This window comes from Lampris incognitus, chromosome 5 (assembly GCF_029633865.1).
Source record: "Lampris incognitus isolate fLamInc1 chromosome 5, fLamInc1.hap2, whole genome shotgun sequence".
In the NCBI taxonomy this organism is placed as follows: Eukaryota; Metazoa; Chordata; class Actinopteri; order Lampriformes; family Lampridae; genus Lampris; species Lampris incognitus.
Genome location: NC_079215.1, coordinates 36,678,161 through 36,694,238, shown reverse-complemented (window position 1 = coordinate 36,694,238; position 16,078 = coordinate 36,678,161). Strand labels below are relative to the sequence as shown.

Below are 16,078 nucleotides of genomic sequence, written 5' to 3'. Positions count from 1 at the left end.
GCTACGTAACTGCGGGGGAGTTCCGGAGGAAGGTACGTGAGTGTTGTTGTGTTGCCTGACGGTGGTTCATTAAAACTGACAAAAGCTAAATAAAGCCTCCACTGCAATTATTTACAAGTTCAGCTGAGATACAACCCTTTGGAACATGTAATACAGACAAACATAAAGCAACCCAACAACAAGCAAGTAGCAACCAAGCTGTTGCCGATACTGCTAGCCAAAATCACGGCAAGAACACTTTTTTTCGACAAAGATAACACAATCTGCTTCTCAAAGTCACATTAATATGTATTTAAAACATCTTAATAAACTAACCCTATCAACAAATTAGGTATATGTGTAGTTTTAGTTCTCATAGATGCTACAGACTGTCGCTAATGCAACGCGTATGAAAGTACGGTGTACTGCACAGGACTTTAGTACCTATTGACATATATAAAGGAACCAAAACAAGGCAAGAGCACCACCCATCGGCCAACTCTAGACAACTGCCCAAGTTTACCCCTCTTTCTTTTTTTCTCTCTTTTTTTCGATTTTCCCTCGTTTTCTCATGTCTGTATGAAACAAATGCATGTATTAGAGTCTCTGTGTCAGCCATGGAGAGAAAAGACCGAATTTTAGCTATGTTACATAAGTGAAAAAAGGCAGTCTTGTTGATTTCTTTAATGTGCTTATCAAAGGAAAGGCTGGGATCAAACGTAACACCAAGATTTTTGGCTGCCACACTTTGTGAAACCACAGAGTTGTCGATTGTTATCGTTATCTGATCAAATTGGTGTCTGTGTCTAGCAGGGCCAATGACCAGCATCTCGGTTTTATCCGAATTTAAAAGCATAAAGTTAAGTGACATCCAGTTTTTCACAGTAGCCACGCAGGCCTCTAAGTTAGTCATTTGAGTATGATCACCAACCCTTATAGGCACACACAGCAGAGTATCATCAGCATAGCAATGGACATTTATTCCATAACTGCGTATAATTTGGCCAAGAGGTGTAATGTAAAGAGAGAAAAGTAGAGGGCCAAGAACTGAGGCACACCATATTTAACATCAGAAATGTTTGATATATTACTATAGCAGACACAATGTGCTCTTCCAGATAAGTAGGACTTAAGCCAAGAGAGAGCTAAGCCAGAGACACCAAAATTACAATGTAATCTATCTAATAGTATACTGTGATTAATGGTGTCAAAGGCTGCACTGAGGTCCAGTAGTAGAAGCACAGAAGTGGAATCAGAGTCGATAGCTAGTAAAAGATCATTCACCACTCTGGTCAGAGCAGTTTCAGTGGAGTCGACAGGGCCTGAAAGCCGACTGAAAAGGTTCATATAGATGGCTTTGTTTTATATGGGTCGAAAGTTGTTGATACACTCTCTAGTAATTTAGAGAAGAATGGAAGATTAGAGACTGGTCGATAGTTATTGAGACCCTGGATCAAAGTGTGGTTTTTAGTAGTCTCAAAAGCTGTAATAACTGGGACTGTCAGTGACTCATTGTGTAGATATGAATTTAGTAAGACAGGATCTGCAGGAGTAGATGGAGTTGAAGAACTAATTTTGTTTAAGATCCCATCAACCTTATTGCAGAAAAAAAATCTAGAAATTCATGGGCTGTGAATGGTGAGCAACTAATAGACAACTGTTTTTTAGTAAGTTTAGATACAGTGTCAAAGAGAAATCTGGGGTTATGTTTATTAATATTTATTAAATGAGAGAGATATTGTTTTTGCAGCAGATAAAGCACGCTTGTATTTCAATAAACACTCGTGCTACGATAGGTAAAAAACTTCCAATTTTGATTTTCGCCATTTACGTTCCAGTCTCCTGCAGGTCCGCTTAAGAGCACGTGTCTCATCATTAAACCAGGGTGTAGGCCTCTTTAGTCGCCTAGCTCTGGTAGTGAGAGGTGCAACTGAATCGAGGAGACTAGAGGGGGCCACATTTAAGTCAGTAGTGAAATTTTCAACAGAGTCAGTTACCACAGTGAAAGGAACCAAGACTTCAGACAGCTGCTGGCCAAATGCAGCTACAATGGAGGGACCAATATGGCGAGTGGCAATTACATTTGTACCAACATTAACCAGGCAGGCCAATAAAGCTTGAAATTTGATGAGAAAATGATCTGACACAGCAGATGTGGTTGGCAAGACATTCAGATCAGAAACAGCTATCCCTTTAGATAAAACCAAATCAAGGGTGTTACCACTGCAATGAGTCGACTCTTGAACAAACTGAGTGAACCCAAAAGTATCAACTAGTGCCAGAGGATCAGCAGCCTTATTCAGATGAATATTGAAATCACCAAGAATTAGAATCTTATCAGAGTGAGCAACAAGGCCTGAGACAAATGCTCCAAATTCTTCAAGAAATAACAAGTAACAGCCAGGAGGCTGATAGAGTATCACAATTCGGACTGAGCCGAGTCTATTCATGGCTGAGGGAGATGGACCAAGAACAAGAGACTTAAAAGACTAGAATTTAGATTCAAGTCTAGAAGTCAGATTGAAAATATATTTATATATTAAAGCAACACCCCCACCTTGTTTATTTGCCCCAGCTACATGGGCATAAGGATAGTCAGTTGGGGAAGCTTCATTTAATTAAGGGAAGGAAAACATTTGGTTTCAGCCATGTTTCACATAACCCAATCCTATCGAAACTATGTTCAAGAATCAGATCATTTATTAGTAAGGCTTTGGTAGACAGTGATCTGATATTTATGAAACCAAATTTAAGCATCTTGTGGAAGTGATCAGTAGTAGGCAGAACTTTAGAGCTACCAATAGGTGAAAGATTAATTGGAATTAGACACCTTGTTGACAGTTTTGGGAACCAACGCTTTGGATGATATGTGGTCACATTCCTGATAACATTAGCTGTTTGGTTCTGTAGATTATTAGGTACTTTGTTGCACATTTCACCACTACCAGTAGTAGGAATAATTACTAGATTACTGTCATTCACACATTTAGGAGAGGAGACCTTGGGAGCAATACAGCAGGGTAGGGAGACAGTCTCAATGTTATAGACCAAGCCATCAGACTGATAAAATACACTATGAAAAATTCCCTGACTAATCATATTAATTAAACTACTTGACTCCACATCCGCACTAGATTTAAACCTAGCAGGGTCTCTAATCACCCGCAACCTGTTGAATGACAAGTCCCTAGTGTCAAACTTAACGTAGACAGCTATCTATATTGCTACACAAAAGAGCAGTGCCGTCCCCAGTAGGGTGAATGCCGTCTACTTTCAGCAGGTAAGGGCGGCCCCAGAAAGAAGGCCAGTTATCAACAACGCCAAATCCCTGCTCATTACAGTAATGAGTCAGCCAGCGCTTCATTGAGGTGAGCCTACTATACATCTTATCATTACCCCTCACAGGTAAGGGACCAGAGACAATTAATCGATGCCTGCACATATTTCTGGCAAACTCAAGCATTCTGACTAGGCTGGCTTTTGTGATCTCTGATTGCTTCATCCTAGCATTATTGGTGCCGGCATGAATAACAATGTTGCTGAAAGTAGTGGTGCTGTGTGCCTGGGTTCCCTGACTCTCCCTCCGTGATGCCAGCACCCTAAGATTATCCTCTATGTTGGAGACTCTGGCCCCAGTGAACCAAGGCTGGGGAAGCTAATCTAACATTGCGGGTAATGGAGTCTCCTATCACTAGCGTGCGCTGCTTTACTCTGTCGCAGGCCCGTAGCCAGAAACATATTTTGGGGGGGGGTCGGGCAACACTGCTGAAAGCTACCGGTAAATAAAATTCCCACACTGTATACTATAGCCTAATACCCAACCGTACGGTAAATGTCAACGTATTAATGGCCCATAGATAATCATCAATGCATTAATAAATAAAAGTGGGTCTTACCTTATAAAAGCAGGTCCAATCGTCTTTTTTGTCTGCAAAAGATGTCCAGTACCTCTTCCGGCATCACCACAATGTCTCTGTGCTCCGAGAGCAATGTCAGTCCATTAAGCCGTCTTTCCGTCATTGTACTGCGCATTTTGTCCTTGATCCTTCCCAGACGGGAAAAACTTCTCTCGACATGGGCACTGGTGACAGGAAGCGTGGTCAAAACGCGGAGAAGCTTGAAGATGCTTGGAAACAACTCACTGTTACAGGCATTTAATGCCTCAATGGCATTTTGTGGAACATAAGTTGTATCTTTCCATTTATCCCGCCAGGTGTCAATTTCTGACTTTACAACTTCCAGATGCGGTGACACTTCATCAGGATACAGGTTGGAGAGCGCTTGAGCTGAGCTGTCGTTCAGCATGCTGACCTTAGATGGCAGTAAGGAGCAGAGGTTGGAGATCACATTTCTGTGTTTGCTGAAGCGTTCCTTCATCTGTGATGAATAAAAGTCAAGCATGACTATGAAAAGCTTTTGCCGGTAGTGATTTTCACAGGCCTTCAATGGATCCTCATTGCAGTCCATGCCTCTTCATGGTCGAAATTCAACCCCATACTTGGCTGCTTGGGAAGAGGTCTTTTGGAAAATCTGTCTGAACTCCATCTCAGAGTTAGCCCTAATCTCATCTACCTGCTTAATAACAGCATCAGCAGCTGAAACGCAACTCACCAAGTCACAATTTTCCTTCTGAAGGAAGGTGGACAGGTGGTAGGTTTTTGCAAGCATCTTCTCACTCACATTCATGGACAGCATGAATTTTGCATTGTCAATTGAATTAAAGAGCTGAGTGGCTTTGACAGATGTGTCTCCTGTGAAGGTTTCACTGATTTTCTGCAGGCTGAATCGCACAGGGTCTAAAAGCTCGTTGAATGTAAATATTGCGTCGTGGCGTTCGACCCATCTCGTTTCACACAACTTCGTCAGTCGCGTTTTCTTGCAGCCGGGTAAAAGACATTCCGTCTCGTGTCGCAGACTGGCAGACCGCAAAGCCGAATCATGGAAAAAAGTGCAGATTTATGAGACAATTCCAAAGCAATTTCGCACCATTTGTACAATGCAGCACTTGTTTAGGACCAAATTCAAACTGTGGCTGGCACAGTGCACATAAACTGCTTGCTTGTGCTTCTCTTTGATTTTAGCTTGGGCACCATTTAAACAGACACTCATGGCAGATGCGCCGTCGTATCCCTGGCCACGTAAAAACTGTAAATCAACGCCTGCATTTGTCAACTGACTTTCGATTGAATTGGCGATTGCCTCCCCTGTTAACTTCTCGATATCAACAAAGGACAAAAAATCCTCTCTGATGCTACATTGGCTGTCATGCTGGTTCACGTATCTGACACAGACAGAAAGCTGCTCCTGCCTTGAAACATCTTTCATTTCATCTGCCAACACAGCGAAACACTGCACGGAGTTTACTTTCTGCACCAATTTGTTTGTTATCACATCTCCAATTATGCTGATTATTTCATTTTGTACATCAGGACTGCAGTAGCTAGCGTTTGCTGCACATTTACTCAAGTGTTGTAACAGTACTGTGTCGCCAGATGTAGCCCTAAACCTGAGTAAAGCCCTGAAATTTCCGTCATTGTGAGTTGGCTCATTCAATGTCACTGGTCCTGAATCAATATCACCTCTCAGGGCGAGTTCTTGGCGACCGCAAAAAATCAACGTTGCAATGATGCTTTTGAGTTTTTCTCTTGTTTTCTTGGACTCGCTTTTTTCTCTCAGAATCTAGCCTCAGTGAAATTGCATCCATTTTATTGTTGAGAACCATTTGGAAATTGTCCGCTTTCAAACATGCATCCTTGAGATATGCCTTTTGTGCATGGTCTTTGAACGTCTCTAAAGCATGTTTCCAGTCTGAGAAGTGGACATTAATTAGCTTGCCAGCTTTTCTGTGCCCTCCCTTGCCCACATGCTCGACTGCAAACGCAACACAGTGCTTACAAAAACAACCGTCGGACCTTGTTGAGTATACTAGCCAGCTAAACTGGTCAATCCAATGACGTTGGAAACGTAGTTTACCTCCTAGTTTTGTAGGGAATGTTTGTCCGATATTGGCCGTCCAGTCCAGTGAGTATATTTCTCTTCTCTGTTCGTCTGATATTTTCCCACCAATATAATCCACAAAGTCGTGTGAAAACGTTTCCGAGGTAGAGGACGGCGGGTCTGCTAACTCGGGCTCCGTTTCCGAGGAGGAGGGCAGTGGGTCTGCTAACACTTGCTCCGGAAAATCGGTAACGTTAGTGACCAGATCATCTGTAATGTTCCTTTTTTTTCTTTTTTGAGTCGGGACACGTTGAAACAAAAAAAATCCCTGATTTTACGAATATTAACTTTACTGCTCTTGCCTGATTTACAGGTAGCTTTCGGCGGCCCCATTGCTTTTGAAAAGCAAACTATAGATCGACCATAGCTAGCATAACCAGTGGCAGGTTGCTTAGCTGACTCGTCAGACCCCTGAGCCAATTAAAACCGTGTGATTTTATTTGTTTTACGAAACAGACCAATAAGATACATCATGTTTGGAAACAAGTTAACTGACAGGTTTAACGCCTGTCAGTCACGATATATGCAGCGTATGAGTAGGCTAGAGGGGCGGTGACAAATAATCAAAACGATAACTAAATAATTATTGGTGCCATTTCAGACGGGCCGTGGGGTTTCGGGGGGGGGTTCAGACACGAAAACCACCTACCTGGCTAAGTGCCTGCTCTGTCGACAGGAGGGGGAGAAGCACGATGGCCGGTAGAACTACCAACAGGGCTGGTGAGTGGTGAAAACCGGTTTGCAGTCGGGAGGGGTGACTGCAGACCAGGCCACACGAGCGATGGCTTGCTCTTTCGAGCCTTCCCACGCAGGTAAACAGAGACAAACTCCGCCGCATCTGCCGGCGAAGCTGATTTAGTGCTAACAATAGCAGGTCAGGCCAGCCCCGGGGCTAAGGCTATCTGGAGTGCCCGTCACATCTAACGTAATCCTAGCCGAAAGCAGCTGCTCTAACTCACGGACGCGTCTCTCTAGTAGAGACAACCTATCTGTAACTACGGAGCAGTCACCACAAACCATCGTTTTAACGAGGCTGCTTTGACTGCGAATGTAATATAGCTAACTGCTAAGCTAGGCTAAGCTCAAAGCTAGTAACAAACTAGGAACGAGAAGCTACCTACTAAACACAAGATTCGTATGAGAAAGAAAACCAGAGAATCTAGCGATAAGTGAACTAAGCACAGAAAATAGCTAAATCAGAACAAAATAAAGAGGTTTAGAGCAGAATATAGAGAAGAACTAGTAAGAAAATAAAAGTTGTCGGTCTCACGAAGCCGCCGCTCACGAAGGCGAAAGCTGGAAACAGCTGGCAGTGATCAGTCAACTCGGTGGAAGTGGGCGGTGAAAGTCAACCAGCCGTCAGACTGAGGAACGACAAACTAAACCCAACCATTTAACAAATACCAACGCAAGTACTTGTGGTGTATGTGTGGGATGGTGTTATGTGTATGCTGTGAGTGTGTGTACTTTATGAAGGTACATATTTATTAGTGTCAATACTCTGCACTTGTTGGGCTTAACTATGTTCTGTTGTTTGTATGCTATTAAGAAAGAAAAAAAAGCTCTTCAATTGTCTTTGCAACAGTGACGTTAAAGACATTGATGGAATCCAGAAAGTTACCTGGTGCCACTTTAATGGCAGAATTTACACCGGTCTACTGTAGTGCAACATGAACTCCCACAGAAGAAGAATGTTCAAAACTACTGGAGCGCCACAGCCGTCGGCCACGATTGGCCGACTCCAAAAGTGTTACCATGGTTGTCTTAATAGAGGTCTTATTCGATTTGGGCAGCGTTAAATGGGCCTGCTGAGTTTGTAATGAAGTAGAAAGATAGACAGCGAAAGGGGCTTATTTAAACAGGCTACAGATGGCAGCTCTTAATTTCACTACACCAGCCAGACCAGAGGTGACAATCTGAGAGAAAGAGAGCGAGAGAGAGAGAGCGAGAGTAGGTAGGTACGAAAGAAAGAAAGAAAAAAAAGAAAAGGAGAGAAAGGGCGTTAGAGGAGGGCCACTTCACACTGCCCCAGGAGACAGCTTCTGTCAGCTTGTATCAAAACAGGTATTAATCCTGAACCTAGATGGGGTGGTGGTGGTGTGTGTGTGTGTGGGGGGGTGTCCAAGTCGCCGGGGGATTGGAGGAAATTTTGGCTTTGTAGAGATATTTAGATGAGATATAGAGAATATGAGACAGAATGGAAAGTAGAAAAAGCAAAACATAAATCTAAGGCACACATGCCACAGACAGAAATGTCCCCTGAGATTCCTCTGTAATGTAGCATTAGTAAGACAGGTCCAGACTGCAATAACAGGTTTCAAAGTTCAACTCTTTATTCTTTATCTCTGCATTAATTTTTTTATTTAAAGTGTTATCTACAAACTAAGCCGTGGATTCCGGTCTTTAATGTGCACGTGTGTGTGTGTGTGTGTGTGTGTGTGTGTGTGTGTGTGTTTGTGTGTGTTGTGTCTTCTTGCTTGCATGTGTGGTTGTCTCATCAGTGGAAGTGACAACATTTTGGACAACCTCCTGTCTCGTCTGGAGCAGTATGCCATGAACCTAGAGGAGGTTCTGAGTGAACGTACGGCCCAGCTCCAGGAGAAGAAGCGTGCCGAGGGCCTGCTCTCCCAGATGTTGCCAAAGTAATGAAAAATGAATAAAGGGTTTATTAGTTAGGTACTGGATCATGCGTGCTGTTTTTACTGCTACTAATGCTCTGTCCATTCAAAATCCAAGTGGCCTCACATAGCTACTTGATATCAATCATCCAAAGATGTTCTACTTCAAAATATGCCTGATCATTAATTCATCTGTGGGTACACTTTGTGTCGCAATCCTTGTATTTTCAGGTCCGTGGCTGTGCAGCTCATCGCTGGGAAGATGGTGCAGGCCGAAACCTATGATTGTGTTACAATCTATTTCAGTGACATTGAGGGATTCACAGCCATGTCGGCACAAATCACACCCATGCAGGTGACCCGCATCCTGACCCTTAAGGACTAATAGCTTTTCCTCTACAAGCTGTACAAAGATGTAAAATTCAATATGCGAGGACAAAGAAGGGGGATGTGTTTGAGTCCTTCAAAACCACAAAACACAACTGAGTCCTTTGAATAAAATTCTTACAATTATAGTCATCAAATTACATGAAAAATAACAGGTTTTATGTATGGGAAATGTAGCTTTTTTTGTTTTCATGGCTATGCTCCATTTCACAGCCCAGCTGCTGTGAGTAATGACAGGTATAATGGAATGTGAATGAACCAATGGAGTGACACCTGTCTCGGCTGCTAATGGGGAATTTAGATGGAAACTGTAGTATTATTAGACAAATTTTTTCTGATCTTGAACTTATGTAATAAAGGGCCAATGTGACACTGCCCTGCACTCATTTTATACACGGATAAAATTTCAGTAGTAAAAATTGAAAAAGGTTTGTCCCTGCTAGGTATTTATTTATATCTGTCTGCTCTGTATATATATATATAAACCCCAATTCCAAAAGGAACAGTATGGAACATGCTAATTAAAACAAATGGAAGTGATTTGTCTGTGATGGACTGGCGGCCTGTCCAGGGTGTCTCCCCGCCTGCCGTCCAATGACTGCTGGGATGGTGTCCAGCATCCCCGTGACCCTGAGTAAGGATAAGCAGTTTGGATAATGGATGGAAGTGATTTGTAAATTTACTTTGACTTATATTCAAAGAAAAACAATATAAAATCTAGGTATTTCACGTTTTTTCTTGTCATCTGAATTGTTTTTTTGAATATATATGTTTATTGATGATTTATCATGTTCCAAAAAAGTTGGGACAGGAGCAATGTAGGACTACTAATTATGTGACAAGGTGAAATCCCAAGCTGATGTTAAACAGGTTAGGGAATCATGTTATAGTATTCCAAAGAGGAAAAGGACCATCAGCATCAGGCCCAAAAGCCAGTCTCTGTCATGGTATGGGGGGTGTCAGTGTCAATGGCATGGGGGAACTTGCACTTCTGTGAGGGCACCGTTAATGCAGAAAGATATGTACAAATTTGGGAACAACATATGCTGCCACCCAGACACCGCATCTTTTCCAGGGACAGCCCAGCATTTTCCAGCAGGACAATGCCAAACTACATGCTGTCTGGATTAGAAGTGCATGACTACAGGGAATCCGGGTGGCATGGTGGTCTATTCCGTGGCCTACCAACACAGGGATCGTCAGTTCGAATCCCCGTGTTACCTCTGGCTTGGTCAGGCATCCCTACGGACACAATTGGTCATGTCTGCGGGTGGGGAGCCGGATGTGGGTATGTGGCCTGGTCGCTGCACTAGCGCCTCCTCTGGTCGGTCAGGGCGCCTGTTCAAGGAGGAGGGGGAATGGGGGGGAATAGCGTGATCCTCCCGTGTGCTACATCCCCCTGGTGAAACTCTTCACTGTCAGGTGAAAAGAATCGGCTGGTGACACCACATATATCAGAGGAGACGTGTGGTAGACTGCAGCCCTCCCTGGATTGGCAGAGGGGATAGCAGTGACCAGGACGGCTCGGGATAGTGGGGTAATTGGCCGGATACAACTGAGGAGAAAAAGGGGGAAAAATCAACAGAAAACAAAAACAAAACAAAAAACAAGTGCATGACTGCGTAAGCAGAAAGTACCTGTGCTACATCGGCCTGCCTACACTCCTGACCTGCCTCTGATTGAGAATGTGTAGCATATTATGCAGCACAAAATATGGCAACGAAGGCCTTGTACAATTGCACAGTTGAAGACCTGCATAATGGATGAATGGGGGAAAATTCAGGGTTCTTGCTAAACTTAACCAGCTGGTGTCTTCAGTGCCCAAACACTCAATACGTGTTATTAAAAGAAATGGTGATGTTACACAGTGGTAAATATTCAACTGTCCCGACGTTTTTGAAGTGTATATTTTCAAGAACACAATTAAATTCACAAGGCAAAACATAAAATAATGTGTTGTTTTAGTATTTTCTTTAGTATTTTCTTCTAGTACAGGATGCATAGAATTTACTAATCACTCCTTTTAGTTTTTATTAGCATTTTCCATACTGATCCCTTCTTTTTGAAACTGATGTTGTAGATATAAAGTGTGTGTTCAGAACAACAAATAATTTTGAACTTCCCTTCAGGTGGTGAATCTTCTGAATGATTTGTACACATATTTTGACAATATCATCGACAATCATAATGTTTACAAGGTAAAGTTGAAATATATTTTCATTTATTGTGTTAGTAACAATCCTTATGAACAATACAAAATTTCTGAACTTTTGAGTTTGGGATATCATTTTGTTCTTGTCTTTCAGGTAGAGACCATTGGAGATGCCTATATGGTCGTATCAGGTTTACCTATCAGAAATGGGAATGACCACGCTAAAGAGATTGCACTAATGTCTTTAGCGATAGTCCATGGTCTGAGCCAATACAAAAGCCCACATGCACCACATCAGCAACTAAAGATCCGCATTGGGCTACATTCAGGTATGAACTTTTTTTTTTCATTCAACTCCAAAGACATTGATACACACATCATCTTTTTGTTCATTCCCATCAGTGGGAGATTATACAACTTTGCTTATGAAATGATATTCCACAACAAAACCTAATAGCTCAATGGTGCAGTTAGAACATTAGAAATAGAAAAGTTTGAGCATTTGGGTGGTGTGGTGGTCTATTCTGTTACCTACCAACACTGGGATCGTCAGTTGGAATCCCCGCGTTACCTCCGGCTTGGTCATTGGTCACGGCCTGACACAATTGGCTGTATCTGCGGGTGGGAAGCCGGATGTGGGTATGTGTCCTGGTCGCTGCACTAGCACCTCCTCTAGTCCGTTGGGACTGGGGGGAATAGTGTGATCCTCCCACATGCTATGTCCCCCTGGCGAAACTCCTCACTATCAGGTGAAAAGAAGTGGCTGGCGACTCCACATGTATCGGAGGAGGCATGGGGTGGTCTGCAGCCCACCCTGGATTGGCAGAGGGGGTGGAGCAGCGACCAGGACTGCTCAGAAATAACGTAATTGGCCGGATACAATTGGGAAGAAAAAGGGGGATAAATCCCACCCCCTGCCAATTTTTTTTTCAAAAAGAAAGGTTTTATTTGGCCATCTGTCAACAAAGCATTATTCCCTGGTTGTTCTGTATTTCAGGACCTTGTGTAGCAGGAGTGGTTGGTCTGAAGATGCCTCGCTACTGCTTATTTGGGGATACAGTCAACACTGCATCCAGGATAGAGTCACATGGAGCACGTATGGATCTTTTATATTATATTAAAAAAAAAACAATAAAGACATATTTTCCCTATCCCCCATTCACATTTTGTTGGGTATCTAATGCAACTTGATGATGCAAATACAGAAAATTACAATATCAGATAGATTGGGAGGTCAGGGGCTGACAGTCAGGTGTGCAGGTAACACTCATAAGTAAGTAGGTAGGTCAAAATGTAGGTTGGTCGCTACAAGATGTAGCTTCTTAAGAAGGTAGGCCAGTGGGTAGGTAAATACAAAGGTTGGTAGGTAGCTAGTTAGGTAGTTGGACGCATATGTGGTCAGATCACCCAAGGCAGTAATGTGTTCAGTTTTCCTTAAATGCTCCACAGCATTAAAGATCCACATCAGCAGCTCAACAAAGGCTCTTCTGGACTCATTTGGGATGTTCCACTGCCAACTACGAGGAGACATCCCCATGAAGGTACAATTGAAGCCCTTGTGTTGAAGACAGTGTTGTGGATTTATATTTGGAACTGAAGATTGCATTTATTTCACCTACCAATAAAAGCAGTTCAAAATTAACATCCATGGTTTCAGCTTTTTAAATGGTTTTTAAACCATTTAGAAGTTAGTGTAAGCTATATATTTTTTAATCTTGCAAGGAAGATGAAAGAAATGGAAGAAAAAGTAGTCCAAGGGGTTAGTCATTTTCACTTTCCGTTTACTTTTAAGGGGGTAATAATGGTCTTACACTACATGGCATTATTGTACAACAGAGGTAATTTTAGATTATTTGTCTCTCACCTGAAATGGAGGATAAAATCAGCATCAACTGTTATAGTTGTTATAACTTAAGTTGTTATAACTGTAGTTAATTTACTTGCTTAATTCTCTCTCTCTCCCTCTCTCTCTCCTTCCCTCCCCTCTCTCTCTCTTTCTCTCTCTCTCTCTCTCTCTGTTTTGCTGCAGGGAAAAGGACTTGTGAGGACATTTTGGCTTTTAGGAGAGAGACAGTAAAACCCGATATTGAACATTTTGTATGAGGTTATAAAAGTTATATAGAAGGTTTTTAAAGCAAAAGAAAATTCACTTTTGTAATACAGCCCTTCATGGACAGTTATGCAGCCATTGTACTTTTTTGTATCTTCCTATATCTAACACGAGTCATTATGGTACACAGTATTATTAGGCTGGAACATGAGGCTTATTTTGAAGGACACTGTCAGACAGAGTTTTTCTCTCATTGTCCAGTGAGAAGCTATCAAGACTGCACTTAGGACAATGATTCTGAGAGGCCATATATTGTGATTTTCACTGCATTTACGTTTTCATTTTTTTATTTGATGGATGCTTTTTTCCAAAGCAATCTTACATAAAGGCATTATTAATGAGTCAATAATGTATCAACCTACAGGCATTTTAGAGCATTAGTTAGTTACCATATTGTGGTGAACGTAGAAGCAACGACAAAGGTAACTTTGCAGCCCCTTTATTGAACTCACGCAGAAACAAGAACTTACGAGAAATGTGACACAATACATGGGGGTCATCTACTCGAACAACAAAGTTGTTCAGGGTTTCAGTACCAAGGTTACACAACACAACAGAATGACAACTACAATTACACCACAACAAATAGTAATCACACATAAAACACTTACAAAACATTTAATAACAACTGACAATCTGCACGCACTGCCTGATGGGTAAAAAAGGACAGCACAATTCTGACGGGGTAGCGACTTCGCTACATTACCCCCTCCAGCGTGTCGCCTGTCCTCAGCCGACAACAAAGTCCCTATAGCGAAGGGGAAGCTGTCTCCGCCGCCGCGGGGGCACGGGTTCCTGTTCCCCACTGTCCGTCCGGTTGGTAGGGCCTGTGGGTGTAGGAGGGACCGTCCCAGGTGGGCTAAACTGATCTAAAGGTTCTTCAACCAAGGGGCGGTAAAGTGCCAAATGGTCCCGGTGCAGAACTACCACACGCCCCCAGACACACAGTTTCACCCGGTACAACAGTCCATCACGCTGGGCCAAGGTGGCCCACTGGGAAGAGTAGGCCTTGGTCTCCACCAACATGGCAGAGACAGCTTGCCAGTGGGGGCGTACCTTGGCGTCGACCCACTGTCCCATCCTGGCCAGGGTGGGATCACTATCCTGCGCTGTTTGCCACTCCTGCTTGTCCATTGCCATCAGCCACGCCTCCTCTGGCTCAACTTGCCGCGTGGTGGACACTTGGAGGATTGCTCTGTCTCGCTCCTCTTGGTGCTCACAATGTCTGCAATCCTTGCAGGGACGATGGGAGAGGGCATCTGCATTGCTGTGCAGGCGCCCAGCTCGGTGCTGGGTCTCGAAGTCGTAGCTCTGCAGCTCTTCAATCCACCTAGCCACTTGGCCTTCGGGCTCCTTAAAGCTGAGCAGCCAGATCAGGGCCGCATGATCCGTCCGCAGGAGAGAGGTCTGGCCATAGAGATACGGGCGAAAATGATTGAACGCCACGACCACCGCCAAGAGCTCGTGTCGTGTAACGCAGTAATTGCGTTCAGGGTGGCTCAAGACACGACTGTAATAAGCCACCACTCTCTGTCCCCCAGCAACCTCCTGAGACAGGACGGCCCCCAGCCCCACATTGCTGGCGTCTGTGTCCACGATGAAGCGGCACTTAGATCAGGAAGGGCCAGGATGGGTGCAGTGATCAAGGCGGTGCAGAGCCAGGCAAAGGCGGCTGCACAGTTGTCGTCCCAGTGGAACTCCCGTCCCTTCTCGGTGAGACGGTGTAGGGGACTGGCAATGGAGGCAAAGTTGCGGACAAAATGTCGGTAGTAGGAGACGAGCCCCGTGAAGCTGCGCACCTCGCTGACGTTTCGCGGAACTGGCCATTTCTCGACCGCCTCCACCTTAGTAGGATCAGGGGCCACGCCCTCTGTCCCCACCACATAGCCCAAAAACTTGGTCTCACGTCGAAGGAGATTGCATTTCTTGGGGTGCAGGCGCAGGCCCGCCCCCCGAATGGCTTGGAAGACCTGATGGAGGTTCACTAGGGCCAGCTTGAAGTCAGTGGCATGAACCAGAAGGTCATCGAGGTAAACCATGCACCGGTTGCGGGGAATGTGAGTCAGCACCCTCTCCATTAGTCTCTCGAATATGGCGGGGCCATTGCAGAGACCAAAGGGCATCACACGAAACTGCCAGAGTCCCTGACCGATGGTGAAGGCCGTCATGGGTCTGGCTTCTGGTGCCAGCTCCACCTGCCAGTAACCGCTCCGTAGGTCAAGTGAGCTGAACCACTGTGACCCTGCGATGTGGTCCAGAGCATCGCCAATGCGGGGCAAGGGGTAGCAGCCCTTGCGAGTTGCATTGTTCAGCCGACGAAAGTCCACACAGAACCTCCACATGTCATCTTTCTTTTTGACCAGGATGGCAGGGGCGGCCCAAGGGCTATTGGATGGCTCTATCACCCCGGCCGCAGCCATCTCTAGAATCATCCGTTCTGCAGCTTCACGCTTGGCAAGCGCTAACCGGTAGGGTCGCAATGTAATGGGCGGGGTTGTACCAGTGTTGATTGTGTGCTGCACCAGGTTGGTCTGGGTGCACTCCTCTTCGCGTGCAGCGAAAATCTCAGTGAACTGTTGGAGCAGGTCTTTCAGCTGTTGACTCTGCTGAGGGTCCAGCCCTTCACTGCTCCGCTGATACAGATCCTGGATGGCGGCAACAGTGTCCGGCGAGGGTGTCTGAGGAATGGTAGCCTCAATGAGGGTCGTCGTCATTGTTGGTGGGCCGGGCAGTGTCGTCACCCCCTCGGTTGGCAGTGGAGGTGGGGGCGGCGGTGGCGGCATGGTGACAGGTGGAGGTGGTTGGATGTGGATACGTCCCACCTTCCTCTCTGGA

General features: G+C 44.5%; 1 protein-coding gene across 1 annotated transcript in view; it reads left to right on the top strand.

Annotated features, from left to right (window-relative positions):
• The window catches only part of si:dkey-37g12.1 (atrial natriuretic peptide receptor 1), a 61,171-nt gene extending 47,961 nt beyond the window's left edge, over window positions 1-13,210 (top strand). The window contains 7 exon segments of the mRNA XM_056280495.1: window positions 8,478-8,618; window positions 8,826-8,949; window positions 11,111-11,179; window positions 11,288-11,462; window positions 12,131-12,229; window positions 12,583-12,674; window positions 13,163-13,210. Of these exon segments, the coding sequence (XP_056136470.1) occupies window positions 8,478-8,618; window positions 8,826-8,949; window positions 11,111-11,179; window positions 11,288-11,462; window positions 12,131-12,229; window positions 12,583-12,674; window positions 13,163-13,210 (748 nt within the window).
• The last annotated feature ends 2,868 nt before the right edge of the window (window positions 13,211-16,078 follow it).